Here is a 15,243-nt window from a genome sequence, read left to right on the forward strand (position 1 = left end):
GTTTTGAGTGTAAGAAACACCTTAAAACTGCAGTGTAGTGATGACAGTCTTCTATTTCTGGAGTTTCATTAGTAAGGAATCAAATGAACCAATTCTGTCAACTTGCACTTTATGCATCAGTTTTCTTCCTCTGTTTCTGGTCTTAATATTTACGGCTGAATTACTAGAAATATGACAGCTTGCCATTTTGTAGCGTAGAGCAGTTTGAGCGGAGTGCTGGTGTGCTGAGAGTGGCAGAGAGTTTATAGATCTGCATTCTAGAGAAAGCAGCAGTGTAGAGTTTTGGCCATTTTAGAATGAAAGGAAATATTTTTGTGAAAAAATAAATCCTAAATATGTTTTTATTCAGGGGCTGTACAGTGGAGTAGTGGTTAGCACTTTTGCCTTGCAGCTCGAAGATCCTCGGTTTGTGTCCTGACCTTCCCAAGATCTTTCTGCATGAAGTTTGCATGTTCTCCCTGTACATGAGCGGGTTTTCTCTGGGTACTCTGGCACAGTCACAGTCCAAAAATATGCTGAGATTAATTAGTCTAAATTGCCCATAAGTTTTAATGCAAGTATATGTAAAATTATACATATTATACAAATTATGCATGACCTATGTAAAATTATATTGTGAATGGATGTTTTTCTTTGTCATCTTAATGTTCTACGTGCCACTATTCTCTGTGTTCTTACCTGGTTCTTCCTGACTTTGCGCACTCTCTCCTCTCCCTCTTTGGACTGACAATCATACACAAATAGATTGTATTCAACTAGATGAAAAGTTACATAAATATGAAAAAATACCGATAATACAAATAAATAACGTTCTCTCTCTTTGTACTGTCAACCTAAAGGAAAATAACTAAACAATGCATTTCATATCTAATAAGAGATATAAACATTGATCCATTGATCCAACTCACAACATTACTCTTGATAAACCATCGTACACTCTTACCTGAACCTGCCTCTTTTTTTTTTTCAAAAAATCAATCCTATGTCCATGATGAGGCTGTCTGTCTGTCTGGACACACACACACACACACACACACACACACACACACACACACAATAGGAGTTATAATGTTAATGGGCATCCCATCAGTTAGCTAGTCAGTAGCACCTTGGCTTTAATATTAACACATACACTGACACAACAGCTAGCTTCTCTCAGTCCAGTTCAAACAGACTGACCACCTGTCACGTTTGCTAGCTAGAAAAACCGTCAGCTAACTCCTACCTAACAACATAAACAGTAACCTGTGATTAAATGCAGCAAAAAAGAGGATTTGTGTTAATAATAATTTGTTGCTGCTGAGTAGTAGAAGTTATGAATTGTACCACATATCCTGGTTTAAACCAGGTACTTACACCACGACTGCACACATGCATCTCTGGGAGGCAGCGCTGCGCTCTGTGCAGGAGTCAGAGCCAGAGTTGGGAAAGTTGGGCTGGATCAAACCATTTTTGAGGCAAGGTGGGTGGGGGGGTTATATTTCTGTTGTTAAAACATTACATATCAACCAAGTACTGTATGGTTTTTACATTTGTCTGGTTTGTTAAAAGAAGGACATTAAATATAAAAAATTAAATAAATAAAAAAAGTCTCTCAAATTTTAGGGGTGCTGGGATTCAATTCAGGGGTGCTTGAGCCCCCCCAAAAATGGGCTACAAACGCCTATGCTGTGAGCTGCATACCAAAATCCAGGGAAATTCGGTGGATTTTGGTTGATTTTTTTTGTGAATGTTCTTAAAGAAAATATTAGAAGTTTTACTGATTTATATGTAATCACTTTAGATATTTTTAGGATTTTTTTGGGAAAGATTTTTACTCATTTTTTAAAAATATTTACACTTTTCTTGCCAAATTTGGGGGATTTTTTTAAAATAAAACGTTGAAGGGGAACTTTTAAGGAGTTATTGGAATTTTCTTCCTGAAGGCTTTTGTAAATTTTCATACATTTTGGGAATTTTTGCTGAATTTTTTTTATTTTTTTTCCAGACAAGGAAACCTTTTGGTGCAGGTAAATGAGACAACAGAAGCGTGAAGCCTGGAGGGACACTGTCCCTTTAAGACGTCCACCCGGAAGTGAGGACACGTTCAGTCAGCATGAACCTGAGGTGAGTTTCAGTCATCAGCTGTAATTTCTCCTCCTTCACTGGGCTGTTTCCATCGTTTAGACGTTAGATCAGGTTTGCATGGTTATGCGCAGTGCTGCTTTAAACGCATCCGTTCTGCGCAGGTGTGAGAGGACGGAGCATATAAAAGTAAAACTGCTGCAGGTTGAAGCTCAGAGACATGACAGAGTAGAGCTGCTGTCTGAAGCCACACAGGAGAAGAGATAGAATCAACTTTACTGCAAAACATGTCGAAACCAAAGAGCGGAGCTGGACGCTTCATCTGCGGGGTGGTGGAAGGTGAGCAGACCTGGACCAAACGAGTTTAAAGTTCTAGCTGCTGGGATTAAAATGCATCCAGGATATCTGTTATGTGTGGATCATAGCTGGAGTTTAACACGACCTTTGCTTGATGCAGGTTTTTATGGGCGACCGTGGACTATGGAGCAAAGAACTGAGCTGTTTAAAAGGTAGGAAACCTCCAAGAGTGAGGTACTGAACTGGAAATGAACTTCAAAAAATGACATTTTCCGCGTTGATTGGCAGTGTGACCACTTTATGTTGGCTCCAGGATTAAAAACAACAGCAGTGAACAAACAATATTACACAAAGAAGAAATTATTTCTTCTATTTATTGTTCTCAGACATTTAATGATTTCAAAGTGTGAGATTTTTTTTCCAACTCTAAAAATTGAGAAATTGTAATTCAACGTATTATGAGACTCAAATTATAGTTTTTGCAAATTTAAACTTCAGATTCCGTTTGTAGCATCACAGATTTCTGCTAGTACAAGTTTCTAGACAGTTTATGCTAAATTTGACTTCCATGTTTCAAAGCCTGATACCAATTATGGGTGATCAAGGAGATGCTGATATCGTGTCAACAGAAATTTTTAGGAAAAAAAAGATAATCTCAAGAAAATTTGTTGTTCTTTCTGTAGGAAAATATTTGCAGCAGTATGATGTATATTTTAGTCAGATTCAAGGATCAATGAGCATTACTTTTTTTGATACCCATTATTAGTAACCAAGAGGACTGGTAGCCAAAATTTGAAACTGATATTGATGGATTGTAAAAATGCGAATCTTTCAGACAGAATGTAGAGCAACTCCAACACAAAACTTTGCTGGAAGGCCCTCATTTATTTGTTTTGCACAAATTTAATTTAAAGGAAACCTTTTATGCCTCAGTGTTGATTGGCTGTTACTTGTGGGTTTTAACCAGTCAGACAGTGACATTGCTCCAGACCACAGAGTGATGGCGACAGATGAAATGAGGCACCGAGCAAAATTTGAAACGGAATAATTTTATTGGGAAAAATGGCCAGGAATATTAATCGATCAACCGCTATGCTCAGTGATCTTTAGTGGAACTGTTTGTTTGTGGTGTTGTCCTGCACAGGGAGCAGAAGTGGGGTTTGAACTCGTACCTGTACGCCCCCAAAGACGACTACAAACACAGGATGTACTGGAGAGACCTGTACTCTGCTGAGGAGGCAGGTGAGAGTCACATGTTCGCACTCTGAAGCCACAAATTCTTGTGTTTCTTGGAGCAGTCTAACTTGTCAGTCAGGTTTCATTGATGACTGCCTTTTAGCATATACAGACCCTTAACGGTCCCTTAACTTTAAAGACCGTCATGAAAATAACCCATGCACAAACACATGTATGAGAAATACTGAGAAAAGTAGCATTTCAAATGAGATTGTCAATCCTACATTCACAATATAGCTTTTTGCAACGCCTGCTGCAGCTAGTTAGTTGTTTGGTCCTTGGCTTGAGGGCAGTAGCATGAAGTAAGAAGCAGAACTGAAAAAGCCACAGAGTGAATTAATCAAACAATGAATAAATGAGGTGTTGTGGAGGCTCCTGCAGGACCTCCAGTCTGAGAAAGTGGAGCTTTTCAAAGCCGGTGCTACACATCAGTAACAGGACTGATGTGACACCTCTGCACTCCTGGTTCACCTGCAGCCCAACACAACACAGAAAGCAGCTTCATAAGAAACCTGTGGTAACACATCAGCCCCTGAAGAAATAAGGAGTACATTTTTCTAATGTGAAATAAACTGTAAAACCTAAACTACACATTAATGTAAGGAGCTGAGAAAGTTCGGGCCTTGAACAGATTTACTTATGTATGATTTGAGTTGGTCATTTTATGCAAGAACACCGAGGGCTTGCCTGAATATTTTCGATTATTTATCATTCAAAAGTTCCTTTAAAAAAAACTACATTGAAAATATCCTTCATACTTTGTCATGTCATAGAGATTCTCAGTGCATGAAACATGTTGCTTTTAATCTGCATGGGATCCAACATCCAGTTAAATGAAACTACAAATGTTCTATAACTGAAGCGGTATTAAAATTTCTGGGGACATGTTGACACTCAAATCCTTATTCACAGCTGAGTACAACTGCGATCCCAAACTCAATCAGAAAGCATTTGCATTTTTAAACTGTGGTCATCAACTTTTCTTGTCATTATCTCCTTAGAGACGCTGTTTTATGACTTGATTGGTTCCCTGGATGTTATCAATACTGTCCCGGACTGAAGTGCGGCAGTGATGATGATTTGAAGTTTAACCTGCAGAAACTGTCTTGTCTCTGCTGGACTTTGGATCTTCTGGCTTTGTTATAGTTGTCATAAATTTTACACCGCGTTAAAACTGAGAACAAAGCAGCTGGTTTAAACATCCCACAACCATCAGAAGTGATCTCTGACTGAAACTGTCAACTTGTGCATCATTTACCTCCACAATAAACAGTCCTTCTTTGTCCCCGTCTCTGTTTTTCTTCCCAGAACAACTGATCGCCCTCATATCAGCAGCTAAACAGCACAACGTCGACTTCATCTATGCGATCTCTCCCGGCCTGGACATTACTTTCTCCAACCCCAAAGAAGTCGCTGCTCTGAAGAGGAAACTGGATCAGGTGGGTGGAGATCATTTAATCGTTAGTTGTATTCAGCTTTATGGCTCTCGGGGTTTGTTTTGGACGCTTAATACGGAACCTACAGCAGTAAAATAGAAACGTGATTCATCTGCTGATACCACTGATGCTGCTGCGGATAATAAGTTTAATTCCTGGTGGACTAAACCCTTTGAGGATTGTCACAGTGAGCCGATATAAAGGAAATGTAATGCTAACATGGATCTCATCTTGCTGCATTGCAATCTTTGTCCCTGTTCCTCCTCAGGTGAAGGAGTTCGGCTGTAGCTCCTTCTCTTTGCTGTTTGACGACATCGAGAGGGAGATGTGTGCGGCCGACAAGCAGGCGTTCAGCTCCTTTGCCCACGCTCAGGTGGCCATCACTAATGATCTGTACCAGCACCTGGGGAAACCTGAGAGCTTCCTCTTCTGTCCCACAGGTCAGACAGTGAAGCTGATACCGAACCCAGCATGAATAAATACATCTCCAGTCCACCTAAGCAAAAAAATGGAGACTAACAGACCTCTAAAAATTAGAAAAGGTAATTTTATTTCTTCTACTTTCCTTAATTCCAGATTACTGCTCTTCCCAGTGTACTCCCACCGTCTCCCTGTCCCCATATCTGAACACTGTGGGAGAGAACCTCCTGCCTGGCATCGACATTCTGTGGACTGGTAAATTCAACCGGTTTCTGTCGTCTTCAATTTTGCAGAAATAATTGTTGATGCTGTTCTCTAGTCCAGTTTTATGCCTCTGCACCAACAACAGCTGTGTCTAGAAACGTATTTTAGTGTTCTTCCATTGGTCTGTCCCACTCTTGTGAACATATCTCAGAGGGACCTTCAATTTTGGCGCAAACATTAATTAAATAGTTAGATTTTGGTTGTCAAATGTTACTGTGAGCTCAAAAAGTAAGTTTTTATGCCAGGTTAAAGCTGAATCAGAATCACAAAGCCTTTATTGTCATTGAAAGCTCTGCATACAACAAAATTAGGAAATTGTATGAGAAGCATCCACGTTTTCAGAATTTGTAGCAACATCCACATTTGAAACTTTGTCTACTGACGTGTTCTGTCAGGATTTGACAGTTTTGGGGGTTTTTTTCTCCAAAGTGATTTCACACACTTGAAAGTTTTCACGTCACAGATGTGGAGGTAAACTGCAACTTGTCAGGCATTCATTTTGTTTTCTTTTTGTATCATTTAGGTCCAAAAGTGGTCTCCCACAAAATCTCGGTTGAATCCATAGAGGAGGTGTCTGCAGTCCTGAGGAGGCCACCAGTCATCTGGGACAATATTCACGCCAACGATTACGATCCCCAAAGGCTCTTACTTGGACCCTACAAGGTACATTTTTATTGCATTGTAACATTGATTGTATTCAGACCTCTGGGATGAGTATCCTCAAATACAAACTAATTCCTCTTCGAACAGGATCGACCCACTGAGCTGATTCCCAAGCTGAGAGGAGTTCTCACAAATCCCAACTGTGAGTTCCACCCAAACTTTGTGGCCATTCACACTTTGGCAACGTGGTGTAAAGCCCCTGCTGATGGAGGAGTGAGAGATGTGGAGATGGGTGAGCGACCTTTTTTTAATCAAGGACTAGTTGAATGCAGATTCACCTCTTTGACGGATCATTTAAAACATCTCGCGTGTCTCTTTTAGAGGTGTCAGCTTCAGCAAACACAACACGACAATCAATCAGTGAAATGCAGGCTGACTTGTACTGCTGTTTAGCTTTGGAGACATTGGGATTTCCTTCTGTGGGTTTACTTCCAAATACAGGATTGTACTAAGAGACCCATAAACAGTCTCATTGTGTCTTATCTCCAACACCAGGTGATGAGGAGCAGGACCCCTGCTACAGCCCCCAGAAGGCCCTGATGCTGGCCCTCACTGACTGGCTGCAGGAGTTCATGAGCACCGATCAGCCAGGAGGTAAAGTCTCAAAAATGACACTGAATGACATAAAAAGGCAGAAACATAGCTGATATAACATTAAGAAGAAGCGTGACTCTCTGCTTCCAGGCCCTCGACCTCCAGCTCGCCTCAAGAAGGAGTCGTCAGATGAGGAGCCCATGCAGACAGACGTGGCTGAGAGCTCCTATGTTCCCAGTCCTGACGAGAACCCGCTGTACACCGCCGAGCCTCTGACACTGGACGACCTGAGGCTGCTGTCAGAACTCTTCTATCTGCCCTACGAACACGGAGCCACAGCCAGAACCATGCTGCAAGAGCTGGACTGGCTCAAAAACCACAGCCAGGCTGCCACAGCAGAGACAGAGCAGGTAAGGTTCATGCAGTACAGGTCATTTTCTACACACTGTAGTCATTCAGAGGCCTCAGTTATTGGGTGTCTTTCAGTCAGCAGAGTGGCGTTCAAGAGCGCAGAAGTTTGACAGCATGTGCGAGGCGGTGGTGCAGATGTTCAACCGGCTGTCAAACGCCCCGAACCGCAGCATCCTGTATGATCTGTACAACTACATCTGCGACATCAAGAGTGGAGTTGATATGGCTCGATTCTACGTGAAGACACTCGGTGAGAAAACTCAGCTTTTCCTGCGAAGATCAATCAACATGAGAGTAAATGCTGTGACAAAATTATTAATTGCAGTAATCTGAAAGACGGATGCCAATAACACTGTTTTCAAACACTAAACGCACTGTTTAAAGCTACACTGTTTCTACTTTATTATTATCCCCCGCCTCCACGAAGTGGAAAGGGGGATATAGGTTTGGCGTGCGTCCGTCCGTCCGTCTGAGATGAAGGGGACAGCTTTTCTCGGAAACTATTACAGCTAGGATTACGAAATTTAGTGTGTAGCTTCACACCATGGACACCTTGATCAAGTTCGAAGATTAGACCTGTGCGATAATATTTAACAGAGTTATGGCCCTTTATCACTATTTTGGATATAGACTCATAGACCTCACGTGGTGGGGGATATTGATGACCATGTCATGCACTGTTTTCCAAATGCTACTGCTTCGCTATACTTTCACCTACAGACTTCATTTTAGTCTTAAAAAAAAGCCCCAACTCTCTTCTTTTCAGGCATGTACATATTGTGCCGGTGGGATTTATGGTTTTCCATACAGGAGCCTCCAAAAACCCCTAGGTTGAGCAAAAAATCCCATGTTAGAGCATGTGCTCCTCTGGTACTAGAGTGTGGAGAGGGACAAAATCTGTCCGGTTATTTTTTACTTAAATCGCCATCCTGGCCAAACGGTACATACTACAAGGACAATCCTTTCACAGACTATAGTAAAGACTCTGTACATTCATATGAGTCCGACATTGTTCACCTGGCACATTGTTACGTCACGCACCAGCCCTTAATTGACGTGGGAACCTCAATCGCCCTCCGTAGGGCTCAATGCAAATTTAGGCCTTGTGCTGCTTCACAAACAGCGATTTTAAAACTGCCGTTTCTTGGTCATTTTTCACTTTGCAGCAACATTAAACATACCGACCTCTTCCGTGACTCATCCTGCCACTCACCATCCGGTTACTTTTGAGCTAGCATTCACGGTTAGCCCGTAATTAGCGACAGAACGCGACTGCAGCTGACAAGCTGTAAACTGCTGCAGGGGCTGCACTAGGTTTTCAGGACGGGGGGGGGGCTTAGCCCCCGGGAGATGCACACTATGTGAGTGAACGTTTAATTTTACAGCTAACAATTTAGTGTGTAGCTTTACACCATGGACACCTTGATCAAGTTCGAAAATGAGACCTGTGCGATAATATTTAACAGAGTTATGGCCCTTGATCACTATTTTGGATATAGACTCATAGACATCACATGTGGCGGGGGCTATTGATGACCATGTCATCTTGTTGTTATTATTATTATTGTTATATAAGACTAGTTACTAAATCTGTAAAGAGAAATTACTGGTATAAGTATGGCTGCAACAATTAATTGTCAATTATTTAAATGCTCAACAAGTATGTTGATAATTATCACATTTTTAGGAGCCAAAAGCCAAATTCTTTAATTCCAGCCTTCCATCTGAATCTTTCCTGGTTTCATTACTGTAAATGAAATATCTTTGAGTTGTAGACAAAACAAGATATCTCAGGCCATTATCTTTGACTTTGGAACTCACTAATTTTTCACAATTTTTTTTTCTAACTACCGTAATCTTTTGATCAAAAATATTAGAAGATTACATCCTTCATAGTAAAATCTGAACTCATATCTCAACCACAGTGAACAATCCCTGTACATTGTAACATGTAGATTATCACACAGAAAGAAACTACAGCATCTATAATTTGAATTGCTAGCGGATATCCACAGTCTGATAATTATACTTTTGCTAAATACAGAATTTAAAGCAAAGTATTGCCTAATGTAGCTTTAAATATTATGTTTCTGGCTGCAGGAGGACAGGGTCAACCCTCGGCCCAGGTGATGCAGGATGACCCTGAACCCTGGCGCTTCAGAGGAGCACTCTCTGGAGAGTTCCAGGTAACATCACTGTTGCAGTGATGACGGTCATTCATATTTAGAAGATTAATAGTTTATTGTTTTCATCATAGACTATGTTTATGCAGATGTGTTTTAATCAGAAATGACAATCTCTGGTTGACATGAAGCATTGATGTGACATAAAATGGAAACAATAAGTGCTCTCATGATCCCAGACAGTAAAACATAAAATACTACATATAAAAAAGATATCTATCTTGATTAAACATATTGTAATAACAGTGCTGCTTTTTCACTGGCCTTCCTCCAAAATGAAGCCCTCAATTAATTATGAAGAAGTTTAATGCTCGTTTTATGAGATGAAGTCATCATAAAATGCTTGGCTTTACACATATGATACTCCTCTCTAGGGCAGCCAGCTGACTAAGAAGTGTATCAAAAAGATGTGCAAACGAGGCTTTAAATGCTTTTACTAAACGGTTCTGCCCCAGCATGAAAATGGCCTGGGTTCACCCATTAGCAATTAATGGAGTCGAATAATGTCAATACAGAGGTGTCACCCAAAATATACAAACTAGAAGACAAAGGAATATCTTGCTGATATCTTTTTGTCCGTTAACATACCTGCAGTAGTCCAAGCTGTCAACCAAACCCGTTGTGTGCAGCCCGGATGTAGGTTCTGGTTTAGATTCTTCAATTGGATCAGACTTGCTCACAGTTGACTTAACACCTTTACCTTAAGTGACACCTTTACATCGGGTTTCCATCACAATTTCAAGTCATTATTTTTTATACAGCATATTTAAAACAGCTGCCATTGTGCTGAAGTGTTTTCCAGTAAAAGACTGTCATTGCCGTTCCAGAATAACCCAACACATTCTAATATTGTGGTAAAGACCCTTTAGTGTTATTTACTGAGTGATTTTACCAGTAATTTACATATTGGGTATTAAAATGCTGCAAAAATTAAATGATATTCTACACTTAGTCAATGATTATGGAGCTTAATGTAACTAATGCAATAAAATATCTTCAGTCCTTCAGTATAATTAATTATAGAGCTGAACCTAACTAATTTAGGAGTTAAGGCTTAGATAATAATTATTAGTAATTATGGAGATAAACCCGACTAATTTTGAAGTGAAGTTACCTGACAAAAACACACATGTAACCCCAAGGATTCCCTGGATCCCCCAAGGAGCAAGCTTTGTTTATATTTTTCCTATAATTTAACTATAATTCAAGTTAATTGTCCTCCCTGAAACATTGTAATATCTTTAAGTAGATTATTGATTTAAGCAAATGTTTTTGTACTTCTAGAGAATGCTGCCGTGTCATGGAAACAGGGACCTGTTCAGACAACCTCTCATGACAGCAGTTTACTGCATACGACCCTACTGCCCTGAAGACAAGGTGAGGATGGCACTTACTCAGATGTTAAAATACAGGCGTGATGTTACACAACTATGTTTCTTATCCTAGACGGAAGTGCAGAAGATATTCAGGGAGATGCAGAAAGGAGGAGATGCCACATCCTCCCCAGGGGCACAACCTCCACTCATCAGCGACAGGTAAGAAACCTGGTCCTATGCAGAATATTTGTGTTTTTGATATTTTTCATCTTAATGCTCTGTGATCCATTTCAGCCTGTCAGCCGGTGAGTTATCCCCTTCCCCTGAGTGTGCTCTTGTGGTGGAGGATGACTTTGGCGTGTGTGGTTACGCTCTGGCCCTCACGGATGTCAAACCAGCTGCAGCTAAAGTCCAGGTGATCAAATGACAAATCTGATAGAATAGATTTCCATAAACTGCAAAAACACTTAACTGTTTTATCTCCTGCCTCTAGAGGGCGGTAAGTGAGTCGCTGTTGAAGGAATTCCCCTCCCTGGTCGTTGTACAAGTGCGGCCCGGGGTCACTGATCCGTCTCCAGCCAAACATATGATTCGTCGACTGTTGTCGTCCATCAGGAGCAGCGGTAGGTCGAGGTGTCACTCTATGACCTTGATAATTCGTGATGCACCTCATTGAATTGAGCAAACTTTGATGAGAAAAAGATTCACCAGTTCTACATTCAGTTCAGTTCTACATCTGCAAACCTGTGATTTGAATCAGAGGCACCTGGAAGTTAAATCTTGTATTCTTTTTTGAGGATGATTAGGATACTTTTAACATACTGTATAGAAATATCAGGATCTGGACTGTGTGCAGCTTCCTGTTTTAATATGTGGATGTTCCTCAGCTTGGTTTTTGATGTCCATATCCTTCTCATCATTCAAGTTTTATCCAACAAATTGAACTCTAAACGCTATGTTGGTTCTCCTCTCAGGGTCCAAAGGAGTGTTTTGTGAGCTGCGGCACGGCGATCGGAGGATGATCAACTTTTACTCTAAACTTGGCTCCTTCAAACAGATAGAAATGGACTGTCTACCTCAGGACGTCCTCGTCATGGCAGCAAGCCTGTAAACGAGGTCGCTTACAAGGTTTTCCTCAGGTTTAAAGTGTTTAGAGATGAAACTCTTGTGTGTGTAATCACTAACTTTGCAGCATGTTAAGCTGATTTAAAGCAAACCTGGTATTGGAATTTGTCATGAAAAGACAAAAATGTAAAGTGATTATTTTTTAGATAAATTGTTTCAGGCAGCACAATAAGACTTAATAAAATACAGGACATTAAGATTTTGTGTGTCTGTAGCAGTGCAGCCAAACATGGCAAGTCATTTAAAGAAGATAAGAAACTTTATTCTTTTTTACAGGATAAAAAGGGAATATATTAATGGTTAATCTTTAAATAAAACAGCTGGTGTTCTGTAATTCAGTTTATCAACAAATGTAATCTGAACCAGAAAAAAAAACATCGCTTGTAGTTTGAGTGGGTGATAAATGCCACATGAAGATGAGAGAAAGTTCAGTGTTTCCAAACAGGTAAATTAAAACGTAACGCGATGAGAAAGTGTAACAGTTCAAGTAATGTATGACCATTCATTCCTATCTTAAAATGCTCTTTTACCTTGTCCCCTGAGTGTCTGACCAGCAGAGTTTGGAGTCCTTGCAGAAAAAGAAACTCACTTTTCCTCGTGTTTGACAGACTGATGACTTCTAGTTTACAAACCTCTTTCACCAGAATATGAATTTAATCTAGGTTGTTAAACTCAAGGTTTAAATAAAATGAACCCTTAGCAGAGCTGATATGAAGCAGTTACTTCAAAACATTAAAAATCTTATCTGCTGCAGGCCGACTGGTGACAGCTTGACCTCCTCAATCTGCAGGTCTGTACTTTTTGACGCTTGTCTTGTGCTTCTCAGATTAAAACCAGAAGGGAATGGAATTCTCTCTTAATCTGCTAGCTGCTGCTTTCAGATAAACTCCAGCCCTTCGTACTTCACATCTCCTATCTTTGTCTCGGGCATCAGCACTCGGCCGTCTAGTGTAAATGCTATGATGTAGGTGGCGATCCGGCCGGCGTCCTCCTCTGATTTTAAGGCCAGGATGATCTGATCGTCCGTGTCGGGAACAAATTTAAACGAGGAGAAACCGTGAGTTGGGTTGAGCGGCCCGACATGCCCTACGGTTATGTGGCTGAAGTCGGCGGGGCAGGACAGCAAGAGGTTGGTGGCTCGACGCTCGTCTGCAGTCTCATCGTAGTGCTTGTGACTGGCACGGCGAGGGAGGAAGAACCAGCGCTGGAGACGCTCGCTCCAAGCCGCTGATTCATGGATAAGGTAGCCTAAAGAACAAGAAGAGTTGTAGATGGGAGAGGGAAGAGGAATACGAGTGAAAATTCCACTTCACAAAACTGAAATCATTCATCAAAATATGGAAAACAGCATCGTCCAATTGTAAAAATGTTTATTTGCTCATCGGTGTTGCTGAGCTCTGCACTCAGGCAGCAACACTTTGAAGTTTTTCTGCCGAGTTTCGTGTTTTAGGATAAATAAAAGCTGTACTGTAGCCTTCTCAATGCAGAACAGGGAGAAACGCATTCAACTGGTGTGCCTCCTTTGTTTTGAGCAGAGTTCGTTTGTGAGAAGGGGTCTGGCTGACCTGTCATTCAGGAAACAGTATTTGCGTATAGACTTGTTCTATAATTGAGGACAAAATAATACAACAAGTAGAGCAGCACTGGCTGCGTGGACAAACAGTAATACGTTTACTAAAATGCTGCTTATTTTCAACGTTGTGGACTGTTGGCAAACAAAAACCACACCAGCTACTGAGAGCTGTGATGAATTTGGTGCGACTGCATTAGAGGGAGAAATCCAAACATTATTCAGCAACATAGCAATGATATGCCATCTTCAAGTTTTGGATACATTTAAATCAATAATTTATTCTAGATTTCTAAAGTTCTACACATTTCTCCAAAATTGATGACAGAACTGAACATTAATGAGAAATAAAGCAGTAAATTCAGGTGTTTTTTGTTGGTAAAATGCAAATACAGTACTGGCATCCAATGAACAATAAATGAGATGAAGTTCATCTTCCCTCCCCATGAAAAAAAATAAGATCTGTGTCATCACCTGGTGGTTGGATCCCTGCTGCGCTCCGTAGGGCGTTGTAGTGAGGCACCCAGTTTTCATGCTCCACGTCACCATTGTAGCCAACAATTTTCACCCACTCTGGATTGTTGTTGACCACTTCCCCAGAGGAGGTGGTCCACTCTTTCCCCAGACCGCCCACAAACAGCTGCTCATCCTTCACTGCCAGCCACTCTGCCTTGAACCCTGCACACAGCGAATCAAGACAGAAATTAGAAAAGACACACGATTGCACCTTAAAATGTTCCGCAAAGTTCCTGAGTCCTTGTCATGTTTTTGTTTGCCAGCTTCAGGAAGGATGCACTCGCTGTTTTAAAACCAATTTTAAAAACAGATGCTAATTTTGTTCTTTTTCAGTGAAGAAACATATTGTGCCATTAAAAGAAAGCATTTGGTTCAGATGTTGCAAATTATTTTTGACCTTCTGATGATCTTCAAGCAGTTTCTGGGCATTTCTTAAGCCTGTGACATTTTTTACTGCAATATGAAGTCCTTCTCTTCTGAAAACAGCACAGTCATGGCTAGAGGTAGAGGGATGTCTTTGTGCAGAATAATAAAGTTTATATAAAAAAATTGAATCAACATGCACAAAATTTGCAATTTTAAAATAATGCACACACTGTTTTCCAATACTGGTGTACTTTCAATTACTATCTGCTCAATCCGAATCAAGCTTAATTGGCCATAAAATTTTGTCTCATGACAGTCACTAATGGCATCACAGTTGTGCAGAAGAACACAGACTTTTTATACTTTACAGAATCTGGTTAGCAAAAATGATATGTTTGTGACAAATCTGTAAACACACGAGCGCATGAAATATAGTGATTTTGACTAAATATGAAGGTTTTAAACTTAGGTTTTATTATTTTTCTCTCGGAAAAGCACATCAGATCACAGATGAACAGATCAAGAACTGCTGATTATTCTCTCAGTTTTTACAGTTACAGTTCAAAACCACCCAGGGGGATTTGGGTTTCAGAGGGTGGTTGTGCATGTTCCTACCACCTGCTAAAAAAAAAAAAACAGTAAATCTGAAACTTTAACAGGTATAGAGAAGACAAACCTTTGGAGACAGAGCCATCACCATCAGGCAGTATAACCCAGGGGACGGCCTGGCTTCCCTCGATCCTGTACACCACACCTGTACGGTCGTCCACGCTGTACAGGTGACCGTTGAAGGCCACCAGCTCGGACAGCTCCATACCTGCAACCGAGATAATCAGACACTA

General features: G+C 40.7%; 2 protein-coding genes and 1 long non-coding RNA gene across 9 annotated transcripts in view; 1 reads left to right on the forward strand and 2 right to left on the reverse strand.

Annotated features, from left to right (window-relative positions):
* Positions 1 to 277: 277 nt before the first annotated feature.
* Positions 278 to 1,431, reverse strand: LOC127533085 (uncharacterized). The gene is made up of 3 exons (XR_007940722.1): positions 1,357 to 1,431; positions 944 to 1,009; positions 278 to 723 (listed from the first exon to the last, which is right to left on the reverse strand). It is a non-coding gene; the product is annotated as an uncharacterized LOC127533085 (long non-coding RNA).
* Positions 1,432 to 1,998: 567 nt separating this feature from the next.
* Positions 1,999 to 15,243, forward strand: part of ogal (O-GlcNAcase like) — a 49,493-nt gene continuing 36,248 nt past the window's right edge. The window contains exons 1-18 of one of the 4 annotated variants that reach the window (XM_051945165.1): positions 1,999 to 2,106; positions 2,229 to 2,403; positions 2,522 to 2,573; positions 3,506 to 3,603; positions 4,906 to 5,036; positions 5,302 to 5,473; positions 5,610 to 5,708; positions 6,241 to 6,380; positions 6,468 to 6,612; positions 6,876 to 6,974; positions 7,065 to 7,324; positions 7,401 to 7,575; positions 9,426 to 9,511; positions 10,793 to 10,885; positions 10,955 to 11,043; positions 11,119 to 11,239; positions 11,318 to 11,447; positions 11,799 to 12,146. In XM_051945165.1, the coding sequence (XP_051801125.1) occupies positions 2,352 to 2,403; positions 2,522 to 2,573; positions 3,506 to 3,603; positions 4,906 to 5,036; positions 5,302 to 5,473; positions 5,610 to 5,708; positions 6,241 to 6,380; positions 6,468 to 6,612; positions 6,876 to 6,974; positions 7,065 to 7,324; positions 7,401 to 7,575; positions 9,426 to 9,511; positions 10,793 to 10,885; positions 10,955 to 11,043; positions 11,119 to 11,239; positions 11,318 to 11,447; positions 11,799 to 11,935 (2,079 nt within the window). In that variant the 5' untranslated portion in view covers positions 1,999 to 2,106; positions 2,229 to 2,351 and the 3' untranslated portion in view covers positions 11,936 to 12,146. Of the gene's footprint in view, positions 2,404 to 2,521; positions 2,574 to 3,505; positions 3,604 to 4,905; positions 5,037 to 5,301; positions 5,474 to 5,609; positions 5,709 to 6,240; positions 6,381 to 6,467; positions 6,613 to 6,875; positions 6,975 to 7,064; positions 7,325 to 7,400; positions 7,576 to 9,425; positions 9,512 to 10,792; positions 10,886 to 10,954; positions 11,044 to 11,118; positions 11,240 to 11,317; positions 11,448 to 11,798; positions 12,147 to 15,243 lie in introns of those variants that run through there. The other 3 variants (XM_022207707.2, XM_051945166.1, XM_051945164.1) reach the window with 3 other exon arrangements.
* cant1b (calcium activated nucleotidase 1b) overlaps positions 12,190 to 15,243 on the reverse strand; it is a 47,981-nt gene continuing 44,927 nt past the window's right edge. For all 4 annotated transcript variants that reach the window (XM_051945170.1, XM_051945168.1, XM_051945169.1 and 1 more), the window contains exons 3-5: positions 15,078 to 15,218; positions 13,994 to 14,197; positions 12,190 to 13,197 (exon numbers count right to left, since the gene is read on the reverse strand). In XM_051945170.1, coding sequence (XP_051801130.1) covers positions 12,827 to 13,197; positions 13,994 to 14,197; positions 15,078 to 15,218 — 716 coding nt within the window. In that variant the 3' untranslated portion in view covers positions 12,190 to 12,826. The remainder of the gene's footprint in view (positions 13,198 to 13,993; positions 14,198 to 15,077; positions 15,219 to 15,243) is intronic.

This window comes from Acanthochromis polyacanthus, chromosome 3, assembly GCF_021347895.1.
Source record: "Acanthochromis polyacanthus isolate Apoly-LR-REF ecotype Palm Island chromosome 3, KAUST_Apoly_ChrSc, whole genome shotgun sequence".
Lineage (NCBI taxonomy): Eukaryota > Metazoa > Chordata > Actinopteri > Pomacentridae > Acanthochromis > Acanthochromis polyacanthus.